The sequence below is a fragment of the Leptidea sinapis genome, chromosome 46 (assembly GCF_905404315.1).
Source record: "Leptidea sinapis chromosome 46, ilLepSina1.1, whole genome shotgun sequence".
In the NCBI taxonomy this organism is placed as follows: domain Eukaryota; kingdom Metazoa; phylum Arthropoda; class Insecta; order Lepidoptera; family Pieridae; genus Leptidea; species Leptidea sinapis.
In genome coordinates this window covers 7,646,991-7,670,620 of record NC_066310.1, presented here as the reverse complement: position 1 = coordinate 7,670,620, position 23,630 = coordinate 7,646,991, and the positions used below count along the sequence as shown (strand labels likewise).

The following is a 23,630-nucleotide window of genomic DNA, read 5'->3' as shown; positions in this document are numbered from 1 at the left end:
TGCCGTCTCTGGTTGTGCGTCAACCCACATTTCGACGAACACAAAAAGTTAGATGTTCCTGGACAATGTCGCGCATTTCAAGGCTTTCCAACTTCTAACCGTGTAGTGTAAACTATTTTTCTGTATAGCCGGTCGAAAGCACAAAAAAATATGCATTGGAAATTTATTTCACGACATTTGCGGCACGAGCGAAGTGAGAGACGGGCACGTACTTGTACCAAACTCACTTGTACCAGACTCTAAAATTTGATGTCAGAGATTTCGACAGAGGTATAAATAAAAAAAAATCTCGCACAGCCTAACGCGACCTTTTTTGTTGATAATATTAGAACGCATTGACAAGTTCTAATTGTTCTTCTGTTGTTGTAGGAGGGCATACACGTGGCAGATACATAGTATCAGGTCATTTTACACGAAATCTTCATCAAAAAATTACAAGTGAATTTAAATTTTATACGTATTTTATTTCTAATTAAATAAGTGCACAAAATATAATGAATTAAACAAAAGTTTTAAATTATTTAATTATTGCTGTAATCGACGCTGAAAGACCAAAACAGTCAGTCAAAATTCGTGTTTAAATAAAATATTCTTTAATTGATTCATAATTCTTATTAGATATTTGGTAAAACTTACACTTTTATTATTTATTTAACCTGACGTTTCTTCGCCTTGCAGTCCCCGTAAAATATTACCAAATACCTATCTTGTGTAAAAATACATTTAAAATTACACGCGTTTTCATCGACATCGAGTATTTCGGTGTATTTTCTAACTGCACCCAACCCAGGCCGTCCCAGAAAGCTGCCCATTCAGATTGCTTCTGCATCCCTTCCATAAAAAGCTGTCTGTAACACATATGGTAAATACATGTTTGTTTAAGGGACAGTGACCAGTTATAAATACCAACAATTTGCGCAATTGTCCCTGTGTAGTCTAATTAAATAACGGGCAAAAAAGTTTGATACTACCGTTTTACACCTTTAAAAAGTATTTTATTTGAATATTGATATATTAAATGAACACGCTCACGATTCGTTGTGGTACTCACAGAAAGACCACTTGGCGAAATATACTTCTCGACTGTCAGCTATTCCTACGACGACAACGTGTTGTGAAGTAAGACAAAATATGTGAGCGTTACTTCTACAATGATATGCTTATATATATATATTAATGATGATTTCATAATTTATTACAGTTACATGAGTTTTTGGGAAGACAACTACTATAAAAAATATCTAGTACCTTACATTAAAAATAAGCCTGTACCGACATTTGAGGAACTAAAATACAATGCATCCCTAATGCTTGGTAATTCTCATGTATCACTTGGAGAAGCATACAGTCTTCCTCAGAGCTACAAGCCGATAGGTGGATATCATATTGAAACCGATGTCAGGCCTTTACCTAAGGTAACCTATAATGGAATAGTACATCAAATAAGAAATTAAAAATATTTTATCAGGCAATAGAAGAATAGAAACCCAGAGTGCAAAACCCAATAACCATTATAATGTTATCATTAAAAATCAAAAATATTATCACCAATTACATATTTATCTTCTATTTTAGTTACATTTTATTTCTTTATTTATTTTTTCTTATCATTTATCCTTTAATCCTCTCACTTCAAAAGTTATATTAAATTTCAGGATTTAAAAGCGATAATGGACAATTCTCTTCATGGTGTTATTTACTTTAGCATGGGTTCAAATCTGAGAAGCGAACATTTTCCGGAAAAACTAATAAGGCGATTTCTGGACATCTTTGCTGAATTAAAACAAACTGTGATTTGGAAATTCGAAGCTAATTTATCAGATATTCCCAAAAACGTTCATATTGTAGACTGGGCCCCACAACAAAGCATCCTTGGTGAGTACTTTTTCTCAATGTCCTGCTTGCACCTGTTCTTCTCAGATCTTAGGTAAATCTTTTTGAATAGGTGATAGATTCTTAATTTCAATAAGTGATACAAATAAAATATTTGAATTTGAATGTTATGGTTAAGGAAATAGAGATCAAAGATCAGTAATGGTCTATCAGTTGGGATTACGTGCATGAAAGTACCAGTTGTAGTACGATATGATGAGGATACCAGAAGTGTGAAAGCATTAAGCAAAAAAAAAAATGGTATCAATGGTTAAAAACTGTTACTTAAAAAAATTTAGTCAGTCTGTTGTATTTATAGAAATATTCAAAGCTTAGGAAGGAAATAATTCGAAGAAACATTAATTTGAACTGAAAAACTGAAATGTAGCGGCCCGAGCAAGGATCGCTGAGGCACTCCAGATAGAAAGAAATATAAATATGGAGTATACATCGTGGAAGATGTGTATCCATTTAATACTACTGCCTGACACCTAATCTGTACCTATTAAGAAAACAATTTGTACAATTCACCTCTGATGCCTACACGCTTAAGTTTCCTAAGTAGTGTCATATGATCAATTCGATCAAAGACTTTGCTATAGTCAGTCTATTATGACACCAACTTGAGAAGGATTTGATATATTATATTTATTTAAAAATTCAGTGCACACTAAGAGTTTTGAGGTGGTAGATCTGCCTCTAAAGAACCCACGCTGACACGGATTTATTGTTGCTTAATAGAGTTAAATACACAATGTTTTCTAAGACTTTGGCGAAGATACACAGTAATGAGCCTATAATTCTCCACACAGTTTTTAGGCCCTTTTTATGAATAGGAGTTGTATAAGCAGTCTTCCAGAGATTTGGAACTACTCCTTCAGGCATAGATGTTTTCAAAATGAGCGTAATTGGGATTGCTATACTAGAAGCACATCTGACTGTAAAACAAGGAGGTACGTTATCAGGCCCAGTGAACGAAGTGCGTTGGCCGCATTTCAATACAAAAGTGTAACTATTACTTTGTTTTCATATAAGACCAGAAAGCTCGCGGATTTTAAGCTATTAATATTATTATTATATTCCGTTTTCAAATTCCTTAGCACGTCCATTTAAAATCAGAAAAGAATCCCAATCATGGCGATTGCCATAATGCTTAAACTTGTTAAAATGCATAAGTTTTTCTTTAAGTAATTTTATTAAGGGACTCATATACCATAATGGATGCTTATAAGTAGATACGACTGTTTTAGAGGGTATATTTATCATGCAGATCCGTAAGAATGTTGTAAAAGAATGATAAGGCTTCGTCCAAGGGTTTATTAGAAATTACCTTGAGCCAATCAATTTCATTTAATTAAGACGGCATAGCATGATAGTTAACTAAACTATATAAAAATTTCTGATAAGGCTTCGCCTTAAGTAAATGTATTTCTAAGAAATTAATTGAAAGTACTGAGGGCTTTATGGTCAACATCATCTTGCGAATGCGGTAACAGTGACATCGCTGTTTGATAAAAGTTCGTCAAGTAACCGATTATTTATATTGAAATTGTAGTTATACTGGTTCAAATGCATAAAGTGAGAGTATATTAATGTTACTTAAATTTAATCATGTGATTGTAGACCCACGAGCTCACTTGTCATCTTTGGCCATAAACATAAAATATAATACCTTTTTCAACATTCTTATGAACAAAAGAGACGCTAAACCAATTTTTTTTCAAACCCCTATTTTCAGCCCATCCCAACTGTCTGTTTTTTATATCGCACGGTGGTCTTTTGTCTACGACGGAATCAATCCACTTCGGAGTTCCTATGATTGGTATACCTGGTATGGTTGATCAATATATGAACGTGGACAGAGCAGTTCGTAGAGGATTTGCAATTCGAGTTGATCTGGCTTATGATATGGATAAGGATTTGAAGAAAGCAATAAATGAAATGTTAAATGAATCCAAGTAAGTAAATTAATATTTGTATAAAAAAATCAACGGATAAACACAATACTATCATTATACAAGTCTATGTTTTTTACGGAAGACTCAAGTTTGCGGGTCTACCACGAAATAAGCCCTATTTGTCGTATCACCGCTCTTCGACAACACTCCTCTTTAAGCCTCAACTTGTATCGGAATACTAGGTCTCGAAATCTTGAGACACTGTCAATTCTGCGGTCATCTGGAAGGCTAACCCCCTTATTCATAATAGTCTGCTAACTTAAAGCATTGCTAATTCTCACTCTGTCTTCTTCTATTGACCTAAGTCAGAATAAGTAAAAACACTCCTATGCGACTGCTTAAAGTTAGTGGATCATTATAATTAAGGGGGTAAGCCAATATGGCTTTGAAAATGCTGGGCGACATTATAGCGCTCTACAAGGCGCAGGTCCGGCCACATACATGGGGCACACTAAAAGTTTTGCATTTTTAGCTAATCGGAACTATTTGAATTTCGAATGTTATATTTTTTGAAAAGTTGCAACCTTCTTAATAATAAAACAAACAATTGGTGGGAAATCATTTGTCAATTGTTTTTTATCACACATCAAAGTTCTACGTTCGCAACGAAAATTGAATTAAGTCGAAAAGATTTTAGAGCGATGATTTTTTATGATTTTAAAAGTCAACGAAAATAATGTTGCTACAGTTAATAGAGACAACTCGAGGACTATTGGGGATTGGTATGAGCCAAATCCAGAAAATTTTACACGAAGAATTAAAAGTTCGGAAACTTGGTGTCGTTGGATCCCTCATGAACTGTCAGGAAGCAGAGTGGAATGGTGTTCACATATGCTAATGAAGTACCTCCACGGACATTCTAATGCTGTTTATGACATTGTCACAAGAGACGAAACGTGGATTTATTGTTTTGAACCCGAAAAAACAACAGCAATCTTGTGAATGGGTTTTTGAAAATGAGAACAGGCCAAATATAGTGAAGCAGGCGACAAACGTTGGTAAAAAAATGATTCGCATTTTTTTTCGCCGCTATGGGTCCCATCTTCACAATTCCACTTGAATATGAAAAGAGTGTTAATGCCTAGTGGTATTCTACCATTTGTTTACCCAGGGTGTTAATAAGTTCGCGAAAGACGACCAAAAAGCCGCGTTCTCGTCCATCATGACAACGCATCTCCAGACACAGCCATCAACACTAAATCATTTATAGATTCCGAGAAAGTACAACTCGTCACCCACATAGCCCCGACCTAGAACCCCCGTGATTTCTGTATTTTCCCTAAAATCAAAGATTTGATGATAGGTTTCAGTTTTACAAATTCCGGAGAGGCAGTGATAGCGTTCAATCAGCACATGCCTTCAGATCTGTGGTCCTGCTGTTTTAAAAAACGGTTCGTTCGCATGAAAAAATGTTTAAAATGTAAGGGAGAGTATTTTAAAAACAAAAAAATAATGATTTGGTTATAACATGTTGTTTTTTTAAGTTACGCAAAACCTTTAGTGTGACCTCGTATTATGGAGTATTGCTGTAGTACCTCTGGTCTATTACCAGCTCGATCAATTTGACCGCGAGCAACGCAGAGCTGCTCGAAATGTCGGGAAATGTCAAGTGCTCAAGTCAACGGCTAGATCACTTGACTCTGCGTAGAGACATCACCTCATAGTGTATCTTCTACCGCATTGAACACGGGGAGAGTTCCGAAGAGCTGATGTTAGACCTGATTCCAGCCGCCCAATTCCACTTTCACATAACACGCCACAATTTAGGATTGATATCCTAATTGGAGATTCTCCAACATCTGGATGTGTGGCGTTCCTACACAGTACGTTTTAAGAACTTACTTCCACGTACAATCAAGCTGTGGAATGAGATTCCTTGTGGGGTGTTACCTGGACGATAAAACAGCGTGTGTTTTCTAAAGGGCCAGCAACGCTCCTGTGGTATATCAGGTGTAGAAATAGGACCTGTGGTTTATACATTTGTTGGATGAATTGAACATTTGTTTTTAGATATCGTAAGATAGCGAAGGAACTATCGTTCATCTACCACGACCGTCCGGTATCCCCTGGGGCTGAGCTGGTGCACTGGGTGGAACACGTGGTGAAGACACGAGGAGCTCTTCATCTACAATCACCAGCGCTAAACGTGCCATTCTACCAGAAGTTATACCTTGATCTTTTAGCACTTATTATAGCATTTGTACTCACAGTAATATATATAGCTTACCGAATATTTTTCTCTAGATCAGTAGCTGAAATACAAGAAAAAAAGAGAAGATAGAACTAATATATTACTGTTTTAAGAAACGAATATTTTTTACTTAGTTTATAAAACTCTTCTTTTATTTTAATAGTTTTATTACAAAAAAAAATGCAAATGAAGTTTCGTTTGCAATTTTAAAATAACAGCTTATTACTAAGTACTTGCTAAGAATTTTTCATTTACCTACTTATACCACAATAAATATTAAAATTTTTGAAATTTTTATTTTATTCAGTACCAGTTTAATTTAAAAAGGAATAGGTTTTAAATTCAGAAGGATTATTAGGAATTAGATAAACTTGTCAACAAGATACAATTAAGACCATAAGTTGCTAATTTATAAAAAAGTGCTGAAACCGGTATGGGCATATGTTTTCCAACTATGGTTTTATGCCTGGACCTGTGTCTCAAATATAAAAATCATACAAAAAGCTGAAAGGCATAAAAGGCATTTAATTTATCAAAATTGATTCCTTTAGAATTCTTTTTGATGTCATTTCTAATATACTAGATACTACTACCGCTTCGGAAACTAATGGCGCTTTGAGAGAGAAGAAGCGGCGCAAGAAACTCTCCCAGCATTCTTTTTTTTGCGCTCTTTTCAATAAAAATATACAATATTGTACAGACATTTCTATCGCTATAAAATAGTCATAATCTAGTCCCAGGCTGTCCGATCACTTAGATATTCAGCTGTGGAGTAATAGGATTTACGACTGAGCCATTTTTTTTTATAAAACATTTAAATTTATTTATAGATAATGCCTGAACAGTGGCTGGAACTTTATTAGAAAGTGTATACATTAACCCTTAAAGCCTACTAGAATTAGTTACAAGCAATCCCTTATTTCTAGTGTTATAATAATGAAAATCACTATTATGACCAAAAATGTGACAATTTTTGTGAACGTATATATATGTATATATATATATTTTTATGGAATAGGAGGACAAACGATCGTACGGGTCACCTGTTGTTAAGTTATCACCGCCGCCCACAATCTCTTGCAACACCAGAGGAATCACAGGAGCGTTGCCGGCCTTAAAGGAAGGTGTACGCGCTTTTTTTGAAGGTACGTCGTATCGTCCCGGAAACACTGCACACAAGGAAGTTCATTCTACAGCTTTGTAGTACGTGGAAGAAAGCTCCTTGAAAACCGCACTGTGGAGGACCGCTACACATCATAAATGTTCTGACAATGAACAGTCATCATATTTATATCTTTAAATTTTTCTTTGAGAGACTGTCTAGAAGACTCGGTAAATAATAGCGATGGGCGTTGAATGAACGGACCATTCAATCAACCAGGTGACGGTTCGACGGTTCACGTATTTCAATTGGACTTGATCAATACACAGACTATGACAGACGTATAGAAGGAGTTCGTTTGTCGTCCAATTAAAACATAATATAAATTATGAACTAATTTTTACCACTAGATATAAATCGTGTACAAATCAGCTGATCATCTAAGTACGCCAATATATGATTTTGTATTTTAATACGCTTTTATTAGCTTCATACGTATGTTAGTATGTTACGGAATCTTTGAACATGATTTTGACCCCATTTAAAACATCGGAGTAAGTCTAAATTTGGCATTCTTATTAACGACCGATGACAATTCAAAAAAAAAAAAAAGAAAAACGCTTTTATATTCCACTAAAAATAGAAAATAAATAAGATTTATTTTATAATAAATAAGACTGATAAGAATAAATAAGATTAATTTTCTATAAAAGCGTATTATTTTCGTTTTTTTAAACTATTATTTATTTTCATATTAATTATTAATTTTATTAGAAGTAGTTTTCATAGCTCGAAATGCCATACTTTCACCACAAAACTTGTCTAAAAACACCATGTTTGCGTGTTTTCTGCTTACTCTTTGCCTTAAACAAAAAGCCAGTGCGGCAGTAAGGGACGAAATGAATTCTTAGGGAACACAGAAAAGACGTAAGACGAGGACGCGTCGCAGACAGGCTGTATACGGGTCGCGGTTAAAGTATATGAAAGAGACAGGGCGCGTCTATCTAGGGTATGTTTCTTTGCATTTTAGCGTCTGATTTTGGGACACCAACATGACTTGTTCAGAAGACGAGGATGTTCTGACTTTGGTTCAACTTGCTAATATTCAAAGGGAAAATTATTGGGTACATCCGGCATGGCGCAGCAATGAAGAACATATTTTTTTTTTAAATAATAGAAGAGTCGCGTATTTTATAAAAAAATCAATTATTGTAAAGAACATATTTAACCTAGACACGAGTGTAAGTGTAATTGGGCCTGCGCGGGCGCGCGGGTTACCCTTGTTCAAAAATCAGAATACAAACTACCGCCCGCGCACCCCTTTCTGCCCCGTCTTGTCAGCGCGTCGCCTCTTCTGTATGTTTTCGATTATACTAGCGGCACGCTATGATGGCCGTTTTGACATATTATAATACTGATGTGAAATGTCAATTTATTCTCGAAAAACATATAATCAAATCTATTAGTTTTTGTTGCAAGTAGTCCCTGATTAAAAAGGTTCAATAAAACAAAAATATAAATGTTTACCTCACATATTTGAACGAACTGAATATTGGAATGAAAATGAATATACATACTTTATATGCACATAAGACACATATGAATACAAAAAGTGACCAAATAAAGGTGTGACAAAAGGCCAGATTTAATCAGATTCGTCCATACGGCTATTTTCACTGTCCTCACTGCTATAATCACCTACATTAATTACAAGTTCGTTTTCTAAAATATTATCTATTTTCACATCTCTTTCTAATGAATCTTCCCTTATTAATTAAACAGTTCTATTCACAACCTTTTCCTAGTCTCCTTTAGTCACATGCTCGCAAGCTTCTTCTAATATTTTTATCATTTTTACTGTGGTAAATGGGGGTTCTGTATTGCGTCTTGCAGCATACGAGTATCCCTTAATTTGAGCCCACATCAACTCAATTGCATTATATTCATAATGGTAAGGCGGTAACCGTATAACTCTGTGCCCATGTTCTAACGCTATTTCGTCGATGACGTAACCGTATCCGCTTTTAACATATTGATGTTTACATCTACGCCATTTTTTTGAAGCCATGAGACGATGTCAGCTTTCTTTTGGGATTGGGCAGGTGGCTTGTCAATTTGCACCGAGTGGTATGGGGCGTTATCCATAATTATAATAGATTATTATAATAGATATCACCGCTCTTCGAGAACGCTTCCCTGAAAGCCTCGCCTAGTATCGGAAAACTGGGTCTCGAAATCTCGAGCAATTGCCAATTCGAGCAGTGGCCATCTGGAGGGCAAAGCCAAATTGGCTTCGAAGAAACTAGGCGTCATAAATAGAGCACGGCATTACTTCAAGCCGGCCCACATTCTAGCGCTCTACAAAGCGAAGGTCCGGCCTCACATGGAGTATTGCTGTCATCTCTGGTCTGGCGCACCCCAGTATCAGCTCGATCCATTTGACCGCGTGCAACGCAGAGCAGCTCGAATTGTCGGGGATCTAGCGCCCTGTGAACGGCTGGATCACTTGGCTTCATTGTGTGTCTTCTACCGCATTTATCACGGGGAGTGTTCCGAAGAGCTGTTCAACCTGATTCCTGCCGCCGAATTTCACCTTCGCGCGACACGCCACAAGTTACGATATCATCCCCACCATCCTGATGTGTGGCGGTCCTCCACAGTGCGGTTTTCAAGGAGCTTTCTTCCTCGCACTACGAAGCTGTGGAATGAGCTTCCTTGTGCGGTGTTTCCGGGACGATACGACATGGGTACCTTCAAGAAAAGCGCGTACACCTTCCAAAAGCCGGCAACGCTCCTGTGATTCCTCTGGTGTTGCAAGAGAGTGTGGGCGGCGGTGATCACTTAACACCAGTAAAAAAAAAAAAGATGGTTCAGGGAGGCTACACAACATTGAGGTAAACCATTCAGTAAACTTTTCTCCATTCATTTCTTCATGATAGTAGGTTTTTGACGAAAAAGCCATGAAAGAACCTTCGACAAATCGGTTGATAGTTCCGGCGTGACAAATTATAAGTAGCGTTCCTTTTCCAACAGGAACTTTGGACGTAGATGCTGCAGTGTCATCGGTCCAAGAACGGTTTACAGTATGGTTAGCATTAAGCCATGTTTCATCTAAAAACACTACATTTTGCCAATTTTCTATTTCATTCACTTGCCGTAAAAAACTATATCTTGCCATCACGATATCATATCTTTCCATCAATATTTTGCGTTTGTTACATTGTTTGTATCGAATTCCAACGGTCTTCAAAATCTTCGTTAAAGAAATTTCCCCACCGAAGAATAAACCAGCTTCCTTCAGTGATTGCACTAACTTTTTTCTTGTTGGATACTCCTTCCGTAAATAGTAGCCGTACACATGTATTTGGATGGCATCGGAATGAAAGCTATCGATGCCTACGACTGGTTTTGCTCGTTTTCTCTTTTTTGGTGTGTGAAGTTTAGTTTCTTCTGTGCCAGTCTCGCCATATTATTCTTTAGTTATTCGTCAAACAGTTCTTTGTCCGATATGAAGCGCATCAGCTACGCGTTCAACCACTGACGTTATAGGTAAAATTGGCCCTCCATTTTGGGATTCACGATCGAAATAGTAACAAAGGCGTTTAACGAACTCACGTGTCTGTCCGTTTAGAACAGTTCTCTGCGTACGTTCGGCCAGAGTCCAAATTAACGAGCAAGGGTCAACAGTATAAATATCCGAAATCCAAAGCCAGGTCAAAACCATATCACAATCACAGTACACTCACAATTTATACTAGTTAAGTCAAAACTGCTTTGTTTTGCATTGAGCATTGACGCGAGTTTGCCGGTGGTTGTAGGTTTGCTGGCCAGCGATCGTATTAGAATTAATTTTTAATAAATTTGAATTTCGTAAAATAAATGCCGTGCTTTGTGGTAAATAAGTACACTAATAATTAGAATCTTATAAAAATTAAAAATAAATGTTCGCGGGACCCTAATATAGTTTAGAAGTCAATGTAATAAATAAATCTTGTGTCCTAAAATTATACAATCGATAAATTTTTATGACCAACTGCACGTCACTATTGACAATAAAGAACAGTAATTTGTCTTTCAATGTAATTATTAATTAATACGAAACTTCATGAGTGGACGAACGTCAAAACGGCAATCATAGCGTGCCGTACGTATAGGGCGCAGTCGAGTCGTCGAAACGTCGTGTCCAACGGTGTCTCGACGCTTCTATACATTTTGTATGAAAGTTTACTGAAGGGGCACCGCGTCTGAGACCTAAAATGAACTGCTTTGCTATTTCGTACCACGACGTGATTAGAGCTATCTAATTTAGGTTGACGACAAATCAACTGATTAAATCGCAATGATGTCAATTGATTGTCAAAAATGATATCAACTGAATCGCAAACTGATTTAGTTCGTTCATTCATTCGCACCATGAGGTGTTATTTCAACCTAAACTGGATAGCTAATTTGTCAAAGTGACCGATTCGAAAAAAGTTGCTACTTCCTCAGAGGAAATACTATATTACTAACTATATTTATTTATATTACTATTATTTAATAAGCATAAAAAAGGGCGTAATGTTTTATAATTTAACACAATTGCAATATTAAAATGTATTTTTAGTATTTTCTACCCAAAAAAACCTCTAAAATCATATCATTTTAGGTTTCGAAACGCAATTTTTTTTTGTTCATTCTTCATAAGCGATCCAAACGCAAAAGCACTTCATGGTACGAATTTTGGTGATTCAGTTTAGGTACCTAAACTGAACTGGATCGGAATCGCATTGCTTATTAAAAGTTGATGGTAGACCCTCTGGTCTTACGTCTTATCTGTGTGTCCCGCCCCTTATATATCCAAAATATATAAAACGCGTCTTAACAAGCGAATCAGCAGAGCAACTCGCTGTTCCCAGATGTGTGAAAGGTCTGAAAAAGCGTCATAATATCTTGGATTTGTGGAACGCTTAAAAGTTCAAGAGACGAGAGAACGTCGAAGTCGCGGGCATAAGCAAGTCATCAAATTAACTTTTTTTATTTATAATTACAATCGTCAGGAAAGCCGATTTAAATAAATAAAGTAAATAATGTCTCACGAAAGATTTTAATAATTTAATTCATCACTTCTTTAGGTTCACTTTGAATTGGTGTGAAAGAAGACTTACGCACCAACTGAAAGTCAAGGTAAAAAAACTTAATTCAATTAGGCTTAACCTAAGCGGTTTTGAGTAGTCACTTCAAAAATTTTCTTTAATTACTGAACTTACTCTATGTTCGTAAAAAGTTGAGCTCGGGAGAAGAACTTACAAGAATCTCAACGGCCACTCTTTTCAATCAAATAGAGTATTTACAACGGCTGTTATATACATAATAAAATGCATAAAAAGGCATAAAAGGCATTTATTTTCTCAAAATTGATTCCTTTAGAATTCTTTTTGATGTCATTTCTTATACTACTAGATACTACTACCGCTTCGGAAACAAATGGCGCTCTGAGAGAGAAGAAGCGGCGCAAGAAACTCTCCCAGCATTCTTTTTTTTGCGCTCTTTTCAATAAAAATATACAATATTGTACAGTCATTTCTATCGCTATAAAATAATCACAATCTAGTCCCAGGCTGTCCGATCATTTAGATATTCAGCAGTGGAGTAATAGGATTTACGACAGAGCCATTTTTTTATAAAACATTTAAATTTATTTATAGATAATGCCTGATCAGTGGCTGGGACTTTATTGTAGAAGTGAATAAATTAGTTTATAAGGTGTTGCATCCAATATATGGGTCATGTTTAAATAATATAATTAATTTCATAAAAATTAATAAAAAATAAACTGTATAAATATAAATTATCGTATATTGGATGCATCAACCTTTAGAGCTTGAATTCATTGCTTGTGTATGATCGTGAAAATGATGGTCGATGACCTGCTAGCTGTTGTTTTTTTCATTCCATAAGATAATATAGTTCACTTTAGAAATTGTTTATAGATTTCCTGAAAAGTCAGAAAATAAACAAACAAAATTTTATGTACGATGCGGGACTCGAACCCACGACCTCGAGTGATCTTCCAACTGAGCTAACCGTTCGAGTGACGTAAAGTTCATAAATCTTGATATGTCTTTGTTCAACTCTCAGGTTGTGGCTTCATCTACAGGATCTACATTACAGTTGATAACCTGCTCAACCCCAGTTTAGTCCCTGTAGCAAATGCAAAGTAATTGTTATGTTTTTAAAGTAATAACCCTCACTTCTAGAATTAATACACAAATAATCCTAGAAGCCTACTCCTTCCTTAAAAGCCGGCAACGCTCCTGTGATTCCTCTGGTGTTGCAAGAGATTGTGGGCGGCGGTGATCACGTAACACCAGGTGACCCGTACGCTCGTTTGACCTCATATTCCATAAAAAAATGATTCAGAAAATGTGGAATATCCTTAGATAAAGTTAATGTGTGTATATCTATCTTTTTATATCAATTTAATTTATTATGATTATTAAAATATGATTTATAAGAGCGTCTAAAGTGTTATCAACTACTCTTATGCACATACGAGTAATTATCGTTATGCTATCGCGAAATCGCAAAAGCTAATAAAACCAACAGACACTCAAGGCTACAAAACAGCGCCATTTTTTATCATAATTATGACACAATACATATCTCATAATGAGTGGCTCGAATCTTAAAATTTATAACGCCTTCAGACGCTCAATTGCGATTGTCAATATTAAATGTAGTAATTATACGTCTCTATAATTTATCAATTTAATAAAATATGCTTAATTATTTACCAATATTTACAACGGTCTAAAGCTGTCGAGGTTAGCGTAATCTCATCGGCGTGATCCGCCACCCCCTGGGCTATTTTCTAATAATTTGCTCAGAAAATATTAACACTACTAAGATCACATGTGTTCCCAATCGAAATATCTTTAGATATACCAAAAACAAGACAAGTTAATACTGTTATATTTTGTACGATGTAACACACTTTTACGCAAATAATCGTTCCCCAATACTAGACATAGCCTCTACATTGTACAAGACAATATATTGAGTTTCCTTGCGAGATCGTATCAGACATGAGGAGATCCGTAGGGGAACAAAGTCACTGACATAGCGCAAATAATTGCGAAACTGAAGTGGCAGTGGGCTGGGCACATAGTTCGATGGACAGATAGCCGGTGGGACAGAAAAATCCTCGAATGGCGAACCGGAAGACAAGGAATTGGTAGGCACTCCACAAGACGGACCAACGACCTGGTCAAGGTCGCCAGAACACGTTAGATGAAGGCAGCGCATGACCGATCATCGTGGAGATCTTTGGGTGAAGCCTGTGTCCAGCAGTGGAGGTCTTCTAACTGATGATAGTGATGATATACTTAAATTAAATAAACTATACATTAATAAGTACAAACATTGTTATTTTGTTTTATTGTAAAATGTTTATTTGTATGATAGTACGATGAAACGATCGATTACAAATAATGCTTGAAAATATCGTTTATATTATTTTAATTTTTTATCAGTTAAATAAGGTTTGCCAATAGTATATTTTCCTAAAAGTCCTAATGGTCTGTTTGTTATTAATTGAAAACAGTATTGCCCTTTTTTCTGATCAATTACTGTGTATATATTAAGCTGGTTTTGTTTAATTTCAAAGCTGTTCATAATTACTCACCACAAAACAATTATTACCTTCGTTATATTGCTCGTCTATAAGCACCTTTAAAGTAATTTACAAATCACACCCGTTATTAATCATTCTTAGATCTATCAGTTTTCCTGTTGCTTTGATCGTGTTCGGTTTTAGTATATTGGAGTGATACTTATGAGTTGGTTGAAGATTTTTATTTACCGGTATAATAGTGAGTATTTTACCTTTTATATTATAATGGGTCATTTTTATGCAATATAATACAATAAAATCAAGGGAATAAACTACTTTTTCCTACGGTAATTTTTTAAGATACTATTTTCTTTGATGTCGGTGTGGCGAATTAAATATATTTTGGTCTAGCTGACCCGGCAAACGTTGTTATGCCATATAAAGTATAATTCACGCGATAGTTTTATAAGTAATAATAAGTAAGTAATTATAGCCTGTACATCATTTTGTTCTATTGTCAATAGTTTTTGCAGCGCACGCAAAAATAGGTTTTCGATTTTACACCTTGTGTTACAAAATAGCAATTTTATTACAGATCCCTAATTTTGAAAAAAAAACATAGCATATAGCCTTCCTCGATAAATGGACTACCCAACACTGAAAGAATCATTCAAATCGGGCCAGTAGTACCAGAGATTAGCGCGTTCAAACAAACAAACAAACCCTGCAACTTTATAATATTAGTATAGATATGTACTTGAAATTAGCGTGTGTGTGTCTTTCCATTGTTGGAGCGGTAAAACGTCGTATAACTGCAATATTTATTGAATATCGCTCCGGTAACAACCAGTATTATTTTATACATTAATATCACAAAAATTGTAAAAAAAAATTGCTCAAAGAAAGATTGAAAAATATTAGTGAATAACGGCTACTATTAAATAGTAAAAAAAGATTAATAATCCATGACTGATTAGTTTATTATTTTAATATCACATACAAGTTACATTTACTGAGATCTAATCTATTGAGATAGAAAAAATCTTTACAAATATGATATAATATGACAACACCTATAGTCAAGTAGTTAGTGACCCTGCCTACTCAGCTAGAAGTCCCGGGTTCGAATCACGGTAGGTGCAATAATTTATATGATGAATATGAATATTTGTTTCCGCGTTTTGGATGTTTATATTATGTATTTATGTATGTTTAAGTGTATTGTATTAAATATATAGTTGTGTTGGACCCATAGTACAGGCTATGCCTAGTTTGGGGCAACATAATTTGTGTAAGAGTGCGTCATTATTATTCTTATTAAAAATATAAATTAAAAAATCTTGGCCTTCCTGAACAATTTTCTACTGATTTATAGCATGCATTGCATATGATCGAGTATTAGACCTGTACCAACACACCAAAAATTTCGAGTATAAACAAAATAATTTTATTTAAACTAAATTACAAAGATAAAGAAACAGTGTCACCATCATTATTATAATTTATAATTTACCCTGTGCATCCCCTGGGCGTAAATATAATAACTTCGTAACGTGTACAATCGATAGGGTCTCTGTTGATGTAGGAGGGTCATGGATACTGAAGGGGCTGCGGCGTGAAGAATCAGCCAAGTGACGCTAATGTTTCATGTCAAGAAATTATGTGACAGCGTTCCTGGAAGAGATTTAACCCCGGGAAGTCTGTTGTCACATCTAGTATTTCGTTATCGGTGAATCTATGTAATCTTGTGTAGTGAGTTGTGACTCAACCGTGGCTCGCGTCGACTTTTGACGTCGACCGTCCCGCGTCGATATAATTTTGTCGATTGGAGAACGAGGACAAACGAGTATACGGTTTACCTGGAGTTAAGTGATACCCGCCGTCCACAATCTCTTGCAACACCAGAGGATTCACAGGAGCGTTGCCGGCCTTTAGGTGTACGCGCTTTCTTTGAAGGTACCCATTTTGTATCGTCCCGGAAACACCGCACAAGGAAGTTCATTCCACAGCTTTGTGGTACGTAGAAGAAAGCTCCTTGAAAATCGCACTGTGGAGTACCAGGAGGAGGCCAAACATCCAGGTGGGCATGATATCCTAACTTGTGGCGTGTCGTGCGAAGGTGGAATTCGGCGGTGCTCTAAAACTAACCACTAGTATTATAACCTTTATAAAATATTATAATATATAGTAGAAATTTATATAATCTATACTTATAATCTATACTACTTAACCTATTATTAATTACTATGAACGCTTTAAAATGCAATTTTGTAACCCAATTTTTATAACATAGCCTGTATGTTCCATTAAAGTGGAAATTGCTTTATGGAACAATAAATGTCTTAAACATAAAAAAAAACCTCCCACTCTGTCAGAATTGGAGGATCCCTCCTCGAACGACCTCGCTCATGCCGTCCATCGTGTTCTGGAGGTATCTGTTGCAGCAATAGTTGCCACATCACAACCCTACGTGTCAGTTAAAACTAGTGGTGACTGCAAATAAACGGTGCTTACAGTGTAGCATCCCTGGATAGAAAGAATCCGAATTGCAAAACTGTGAAGAGGAAACCGCTGCGCTCCAACTACATACCGCAGTGGAAGACGAAAAGTGCGGCAACTAATACTATGCCCAATTGGGCGTACTCGAGCCAGTCTCGAACAATGTGTGACGTTGACGTGCCACATGATCTGTTAATCTTTGCTTATATTTGAAACTAAAACGCCGGGTTGCGTAAAACTTTATAAAAATAATACTAAGTACAAGAAATAAAGACACTGGGATCACATATCATCAGTAAGTCTTTTGTATTTCACGAACTAATACTGGTCCATGCGTCAACTCGTGAACGGGTGCTGCTTGTGGTGCCAGGCCGGCCTGTTATAGTTAATATTTGTTAGATGCAATTACTAATTGTGACAGTAATCACGACCATCATGTTCACGGAGCATCCTTACACAAACAATGAGTTCAAGCTCTAAAGGTTGATGCATCCAATTTACGATAATTTATATTTATACAGCTAAGTCTTTATTTCTTTATATGAAATAGTTTATATTAATCAAAGACATCACATATATTGGATGCAACATCATACAAACCAATTTGTTGTGTGTATTACAGCCATTGTAAAACAATCTATTTGATTGAAATGAGTGGCCGTTGAGTTTCTTATATATATATATGTTTTTTTCTTTCTTTATTGATAGGGGCTTTTATACGTATGTTCATGTCAGCCCCATTATAATCTAGGTACATTAAAAAGACAAAAGAAAAACAAAGTTCTTAACTTAACAAACTAAAAAAAAGTTAATAAAACGAAAAACAAGTTATATCTATAGTGTTCAACAAATAAGACTTATGGCATCCTTAGATGCAGGGCGGGCAAGAATATTTACAAACATGCCAGTATAAAATCTGTTCAAACCCATAAGTCCTACAATTTTGTCTGTACTAGACTGAAATCGGTCATATTCCTTTAACAAGTGCTCAACATCCTCAATTGTTCCACATGACTCACATAGAGGTGACTCCGCAATTTTCATCAAAAATTTAAACTTATATATGTTCTTTTCACGACCTCAACTGTTTACGAACATTAGGTAAATTCAATAATTTCACGAAATATTTGTAGTGACGTTTCAAAAGCGCTTAGTTTATGCATATTTGAATAAAGTTTATTTGACTTTGACTTTGAAGTCACACATTCATTTTTCTTGGCTTGTTTCTAAACAACCTCCAAGTAACTCACGTACTTTTACTTCTAATTTATAGATTTGAAGAAATCACACCAATTAATACATTATTGTAATAATTAAAGTTTCTATTGGAGTGCAGCTTTAGACATATGTAGCTCTTTATTCTGATGATGATGATTTCTGATGCCAAAGTAAATTCAAAAGCAGTATAAGTGAAGTTCTTAGTTTCCTCTATATATATATATAATGAAAAAAGTCTTTGTTTGAGGCTCAATCACGCCTAAACCAATCGTATCGACATGAAACTACCACCATTCGATGTGAAATTTATCCTAGATGGTTTATGGCTGATGGTTATTTCAAAGTTCCTTTATTAATCTATTCCGATTTAAAATTCGCCCAGCGAAGCGGGCGGCAACGGCTAGTTTCTTATATATAAAATTCTCGTGTCCCGGTGTTCCAAACTCTTCCGAAACTAAACCAATTTGTTTGAAAATTTATGTGTATATCGGGTAGGTCTGAGAGTTGGCTAACATCTATTTTTAATACCCCTAAATGATAAGGGTCACTACCCCTGCATATTTCTTATTTTATTACTAGCTGACCCGACAGACGTTGTTCTGTATATAAAATTAAGTTTATTTTTTACCTCCTGACAAAGTTAGAAAGATATAAATTCTAGTGAGTTATTCATTTTAAACTATTCTTTCAATTTGATTTCTGAACGACGGACAATGAAACGATGTGGGGGACACATCAAAGGAAAAACAAAACCGTTGTTTTTATTTAATTCCGAGCATTTTCATATTTATTCACCTTTTAAACCTTCTCTGGACTTCCACGAATAATTCAAGACCAAAAATAGTCAAATCGGTCCAGCCGTTCTCGAATTTTTTGCGAGACTAACGAACAATTCATTTTTATATATATAGATGATTCAGCATTAAAAAATAAATACAAATTCAAATTTTCACCCGTCTACGATCAACACCTAATTTTTGTACTGCGATTTTAATATTATTCTATTCCATCCACAGATACGCAATAGAGTTGCAAGATGGCAATCGCATATACTGATTATTGTAGTACGATATATTTGGTAGGTCTGAGAATCGGTCGTCATCTATTTTTTATACGTCAAAAATTTTAATTATTGAATTTTTTTTATTACTTTACATGGCAATGCAACGTTTGCTGGGTCAGCTAGTATATAATATAATTAATGTAATATCGCCAAAAATATGATTTTGCATGCTATAATAGTTAACAACACATATACATACTTATGTATATGTGTTGTTAACTATTATAATAAGTATTATTATTATTATATTGTAAAGTTACAATATAATAACAATAATACTTTATTTCATTTTAAAATATGTGTACAATAAATATAATATACTAGATGACCTGGCAAATGTTGTTTTGCCTAATAATTATTTTTAGTCTAAATTCTAATCTTAATTTTTCGATTTATCAAAATATAAAGTAATATTGCATAATTAAACTTATTATTTAATAGCCTGAGGGCGGTCGCTCCATTCCCAATCTGTGGCATCATTAAGATATTCATTAATGTTATAGTAATCTTTACCACACAAACGTTTTTTAACAATTCTTTTGAACATCGTAATACTTTCGTTTTGAACATTTTCTGGGATCTTGTTGTAAAAGCATATACATCGCCCCACAAAAGACTTACTAACTCGACAAAGCCGAGTAGTAGGCATTATAAGTTTATGTCTGTTCCTGGTGTAAATAGTAATAGGTTTTATACTCGCTATAGTTTGTAAGGATATACATATACGTAAGAATGTATATGATGATTGTTGGTAATCCAAAAGTTATAGGAAGCTACTGCAATATACTCCGAGGGCGGCACTGAATATTTCGGGAATCAAGGAAGTGACACAACATTACAATTTAAAAATGTATTTATTGCTATTCGAAGTATTCTCCGCGAACTTTGACACATTTTTCCATACGATGGAACCAATCCTTGAAGCAACCATTCCATTCGGAAATTGGGGTCTCCAAAATGGCCGTCCACAGTTTCTTCAGGCGATGAAAATCTCTGACCACGCAATTTCGTCCTTATTTTAGGGAAAGTATAGAAATCATTAGGCTTTAGGTCGGGGCTGTACGGTGGATGGTCTAATAATTCTATGTTTTCTTGCTCCAAAAACTCTTTTGTTCTGTGCGCGGTGTGAGTACTCGCATTGTCGTGATGGAGGATGATGCGGCGGTTGCAGTTCTCTTTACGCAGTTCAGAAACGACCTTTGGCAAACAAATGCTAGTATACCATTCTGCAATAACCGTTCTTTCTCCCTCAAGAGGAATAGTCGCAACATGGCCGGTTTTGGAGACAAACGTGGCCATAATTTTTTTTGCAACACTCCGTGAACGAACAATTTTTGTTGGCTCATTTTCGAACACCCAATCTCGTGACTGTTTTTATGTTTCGGGTCCGTACGCGTATATCCAAGATTCGTCACCTGATACGATGTTGTATACAGCATTTGAGGATCCTGCTTGGAATCTTTCGAGAGATCTGACGCACCAAGTAACGCGAGCCGCTTTTTGTTCTTCACAGAGCAAATGCGGTATCCATCGGGAAAGCAACTTTTTTACACCTTATTATTCATGCAAGATTATTTGTATTAGACTCATGCCAATGTCTAAAGTTGCCTGAATTTCGCGGTATGTCATATGTCGATCTTCCTCAATCAGCTTACGCACAGCATCAACGTTTTCTTTGGTGACTGAAGTTTTTGGACGACCTTGACGGGGATCATCATTGAGCTTGACACGTCCACGTTGAAATTCAGCAAACTAGCGATAAATTGTGGTTTTGGATGGGGCTTCACACCAAATGCAGAAATCATCCGGTCAACACACTGTTTTTGTGTTATACCACTTCGAAAGTCATAATAAATCATCGCTCTAGAATTTTCTCGAGTCAATTCCATTTTCTCAACGACTAAACAAGTTTGACAAGACCTTGTGACAAGACCGAGAATCTTTTTTTAAATAAAATGGTATTCGATTTTTAAAACCAAGGAGTTTTCAATTAAAAAGATTTTAATATGACAGGAACAGTGGAAATATTCCATTCCCGATACTTTTAGTGCAGCCTATGTATGTTTAACGATTTTTTTCGATCAGTTTAAACATGCAGATGTTATAATTTAGAAACGCGTGCGCAAGCCACGTAGAGCTGGCCGTGGGAAAAACATGGTGTGCCTAAACGTATGCCTGCTACCTTTAAGATTTGAATCTGCTGTTTGGTGATAGTAATTGAAAAAACAACTTTTAATGGGAACTGCAGGCGTATTAACAAATTTCCCCGTCCGTAATCGTCAGACCCCACCGTCCCATTCGACCGCCACCTGACCCCAACATAATATTGTGCACTCGGTTGTTTATCGTCATTTTCATAACTATCAAATATTTGTGTAATCAATCAATTTGTTGTCGCGTTAGAAATAAATTAATAATTTTTATTGTATTGATGGTTCACTATTTTGGCGATAATGGCTTACACGTAAAAGATGCTGTCGCGGGCTTTTTGTAGGACATTTCCATTATACATTACTTGTATATTAGGAACTCCTACCGCTTTTGCAGCGCACACAAGAATAGCTTGAAGATAGCAGAGATTCCCTACCTACTTGACATATTTTGGATAATTCATAATATATCTATATGAATGATAGCCTATGTGTTATTCTGATGTGTAAGCTATATTATTATAAGTTTCATTAAAATCCATTCAGTATTTTTTGCGTGACAGAGTTACAAACATACATCCATACATTCTTACAAACTTTCACATTTATATAATATATTAGTAGGATAGTAGGATGAATATTTATTTTTTCATATATTTTATTTTAACAATTGTTAAAGACTATGTTTCCAAATAAATCGGATGGAAAAATGTACAATATTTTTTCTGTGATCTGTAAGAGTTGAACACTATCCCCCTTATTCATAATGGTCCGCTAACTTTAAACAGCCGCTAAGGAGTGTTTTTTTTCATTCTGACTTAGGTCAATAGAAGAAGACAGAGTGAGAATTAGCAATGTTTTAAGTTACCAGACTATTATGAAAGGGGGTATGGCAATAATACGAATTTAACGAACGGACTTTACCTTTGGACCGGCGCGCCGGCGCGACCGCGAGGAGATGAGATTAATAATAATATTGACACTTTACACAAATTATCTTGCCCCAAATAAGTTATAGTTATGAGAATAGCTATCGTACAAGAAGTTATTATTAAAATTATTAGTTATTTTAATATATAAAACATAAAAATGTCTCTATGTATGACCTATCAAACTTTTATTTTTATTTATTTATTTAATTAAATTGCGTTACATGCGAATTAGTTACTAAACAAAATTGTAGTACTAAATAATTATCACATGCACTTCGTAAGGCATAGCAATGAACAACAGAGGGGCAGACATTCAAATATTTTTTTCCTCTAAGTATTCAATAATAGAATAGTAACTTTTTTCCAAAAGTAACTTTTTCAAAGAGCTTATATTGGTTTCGGCTTTTAAGTGTTCTGGTAACTTATTATAAATTTTAACTGACATTGGGTAGGGAAACGGAACTGTGTAATGTTAATTTAGATTTAGTTTGCAAAAGATTATTTTTAAAGCGAGGTGTGTTTTGCCGGGGCACGTCTATGATTTTAGTCTATAGATTTGGGTGTTTTCTTACATACTTACATATTTCGAGTATATGTATATATATTTTCTAAATATATACTAAGTTTACCGCCTCTTGGTTTGTTGTAACCGGAAACACCACTGCAATGTTTCATGTTGACGTATAAATAATATTTCTCTTAAATGTTGTTTAGCTCTGTAACTATTATCCTCCATACTTTCTTCGCTTCTATTAGGCACATATTCCCACTTACATTCACACATTTCTCCCTTAAACTTAGATTAGATACTAACAAGGTAGTTAATATTGTTGTGTTATGGGTGTTTATTACTAACCGTAATAACTCTTGTTGCCTATTCTTCAGTTCACAAAAAAACCACAGCTATATCAACCGATCATTTCCTTTTAAATCAACTCTTTATACTTCAATCAGCTAAATTAAAATAAAAAATCTCTCCACCTTGACGTTGGCCGAATCGTCGACATTCAGTCGACGGAGCAGTTATATATAAAAAAAAAAAACAAGAACT

At 35.3% G+C, this 23,630-nt stretch overlaps 2 protein-coding genes across 6 annotated transcripts in view; both read left to right on the top strand.

The window, feature by feature from the left end:
• Positions 1–23,630, top strand: part of LOC126977837 (UDP-glucosyltransferase 2-like) — an 88,092-nt gene that overhangs the window by 31,687 nt on the left and 32,775 nt on the right. Inside the window, exons 5-8 of one of the 4 annotated variants that reach the window (XM_050826466.1) lie at positions 1,202–1,415; positions 1,656–1,875; positions 3,611–3,830; positions 5,841–6,126. The exons of 1 other annotated variant lie outside the window; for it this stretch is intronic. In XM_050826466.1, coding sequence (XP_050682423.1) covers positions 1,202–1,415; positions 1,656–1,875; positions 3,611–3,830; positions 5,841–6,111 — 925 coding nt within the window. In that variant the 3' untranslated portion in view covers positions 6,112–6,126. Of the gene's footprint in view, positions 1–1,201; positions 1,416–1,655; positions 1,876–3,610; positions 3,831–5,840; positions 6,127–23,630 lie in introns of those variants that run through there. 2 more of the 4 variants (XM_050826467.1, XM_050826465.1) reach the window with 2 other exon arrangements.
• The window catches only part of LOC126977839 (UDP-glucosyltransferase 2-like), a 72,345-nt gene continuing 63,589 nt past the window's right edge, over positions 14,875–23,630 (top strand). For both annotated transcript variants that reach the window (XM_050826470.1, XM_050826472.1), the window contains exon 1: positions 14,875–14,976. The gene's annotated coding sequence lies outside the window, so the exon portion shown is untranslated. The remainder of the gene's footprint in view (positions 14,977–23,630) is intronic.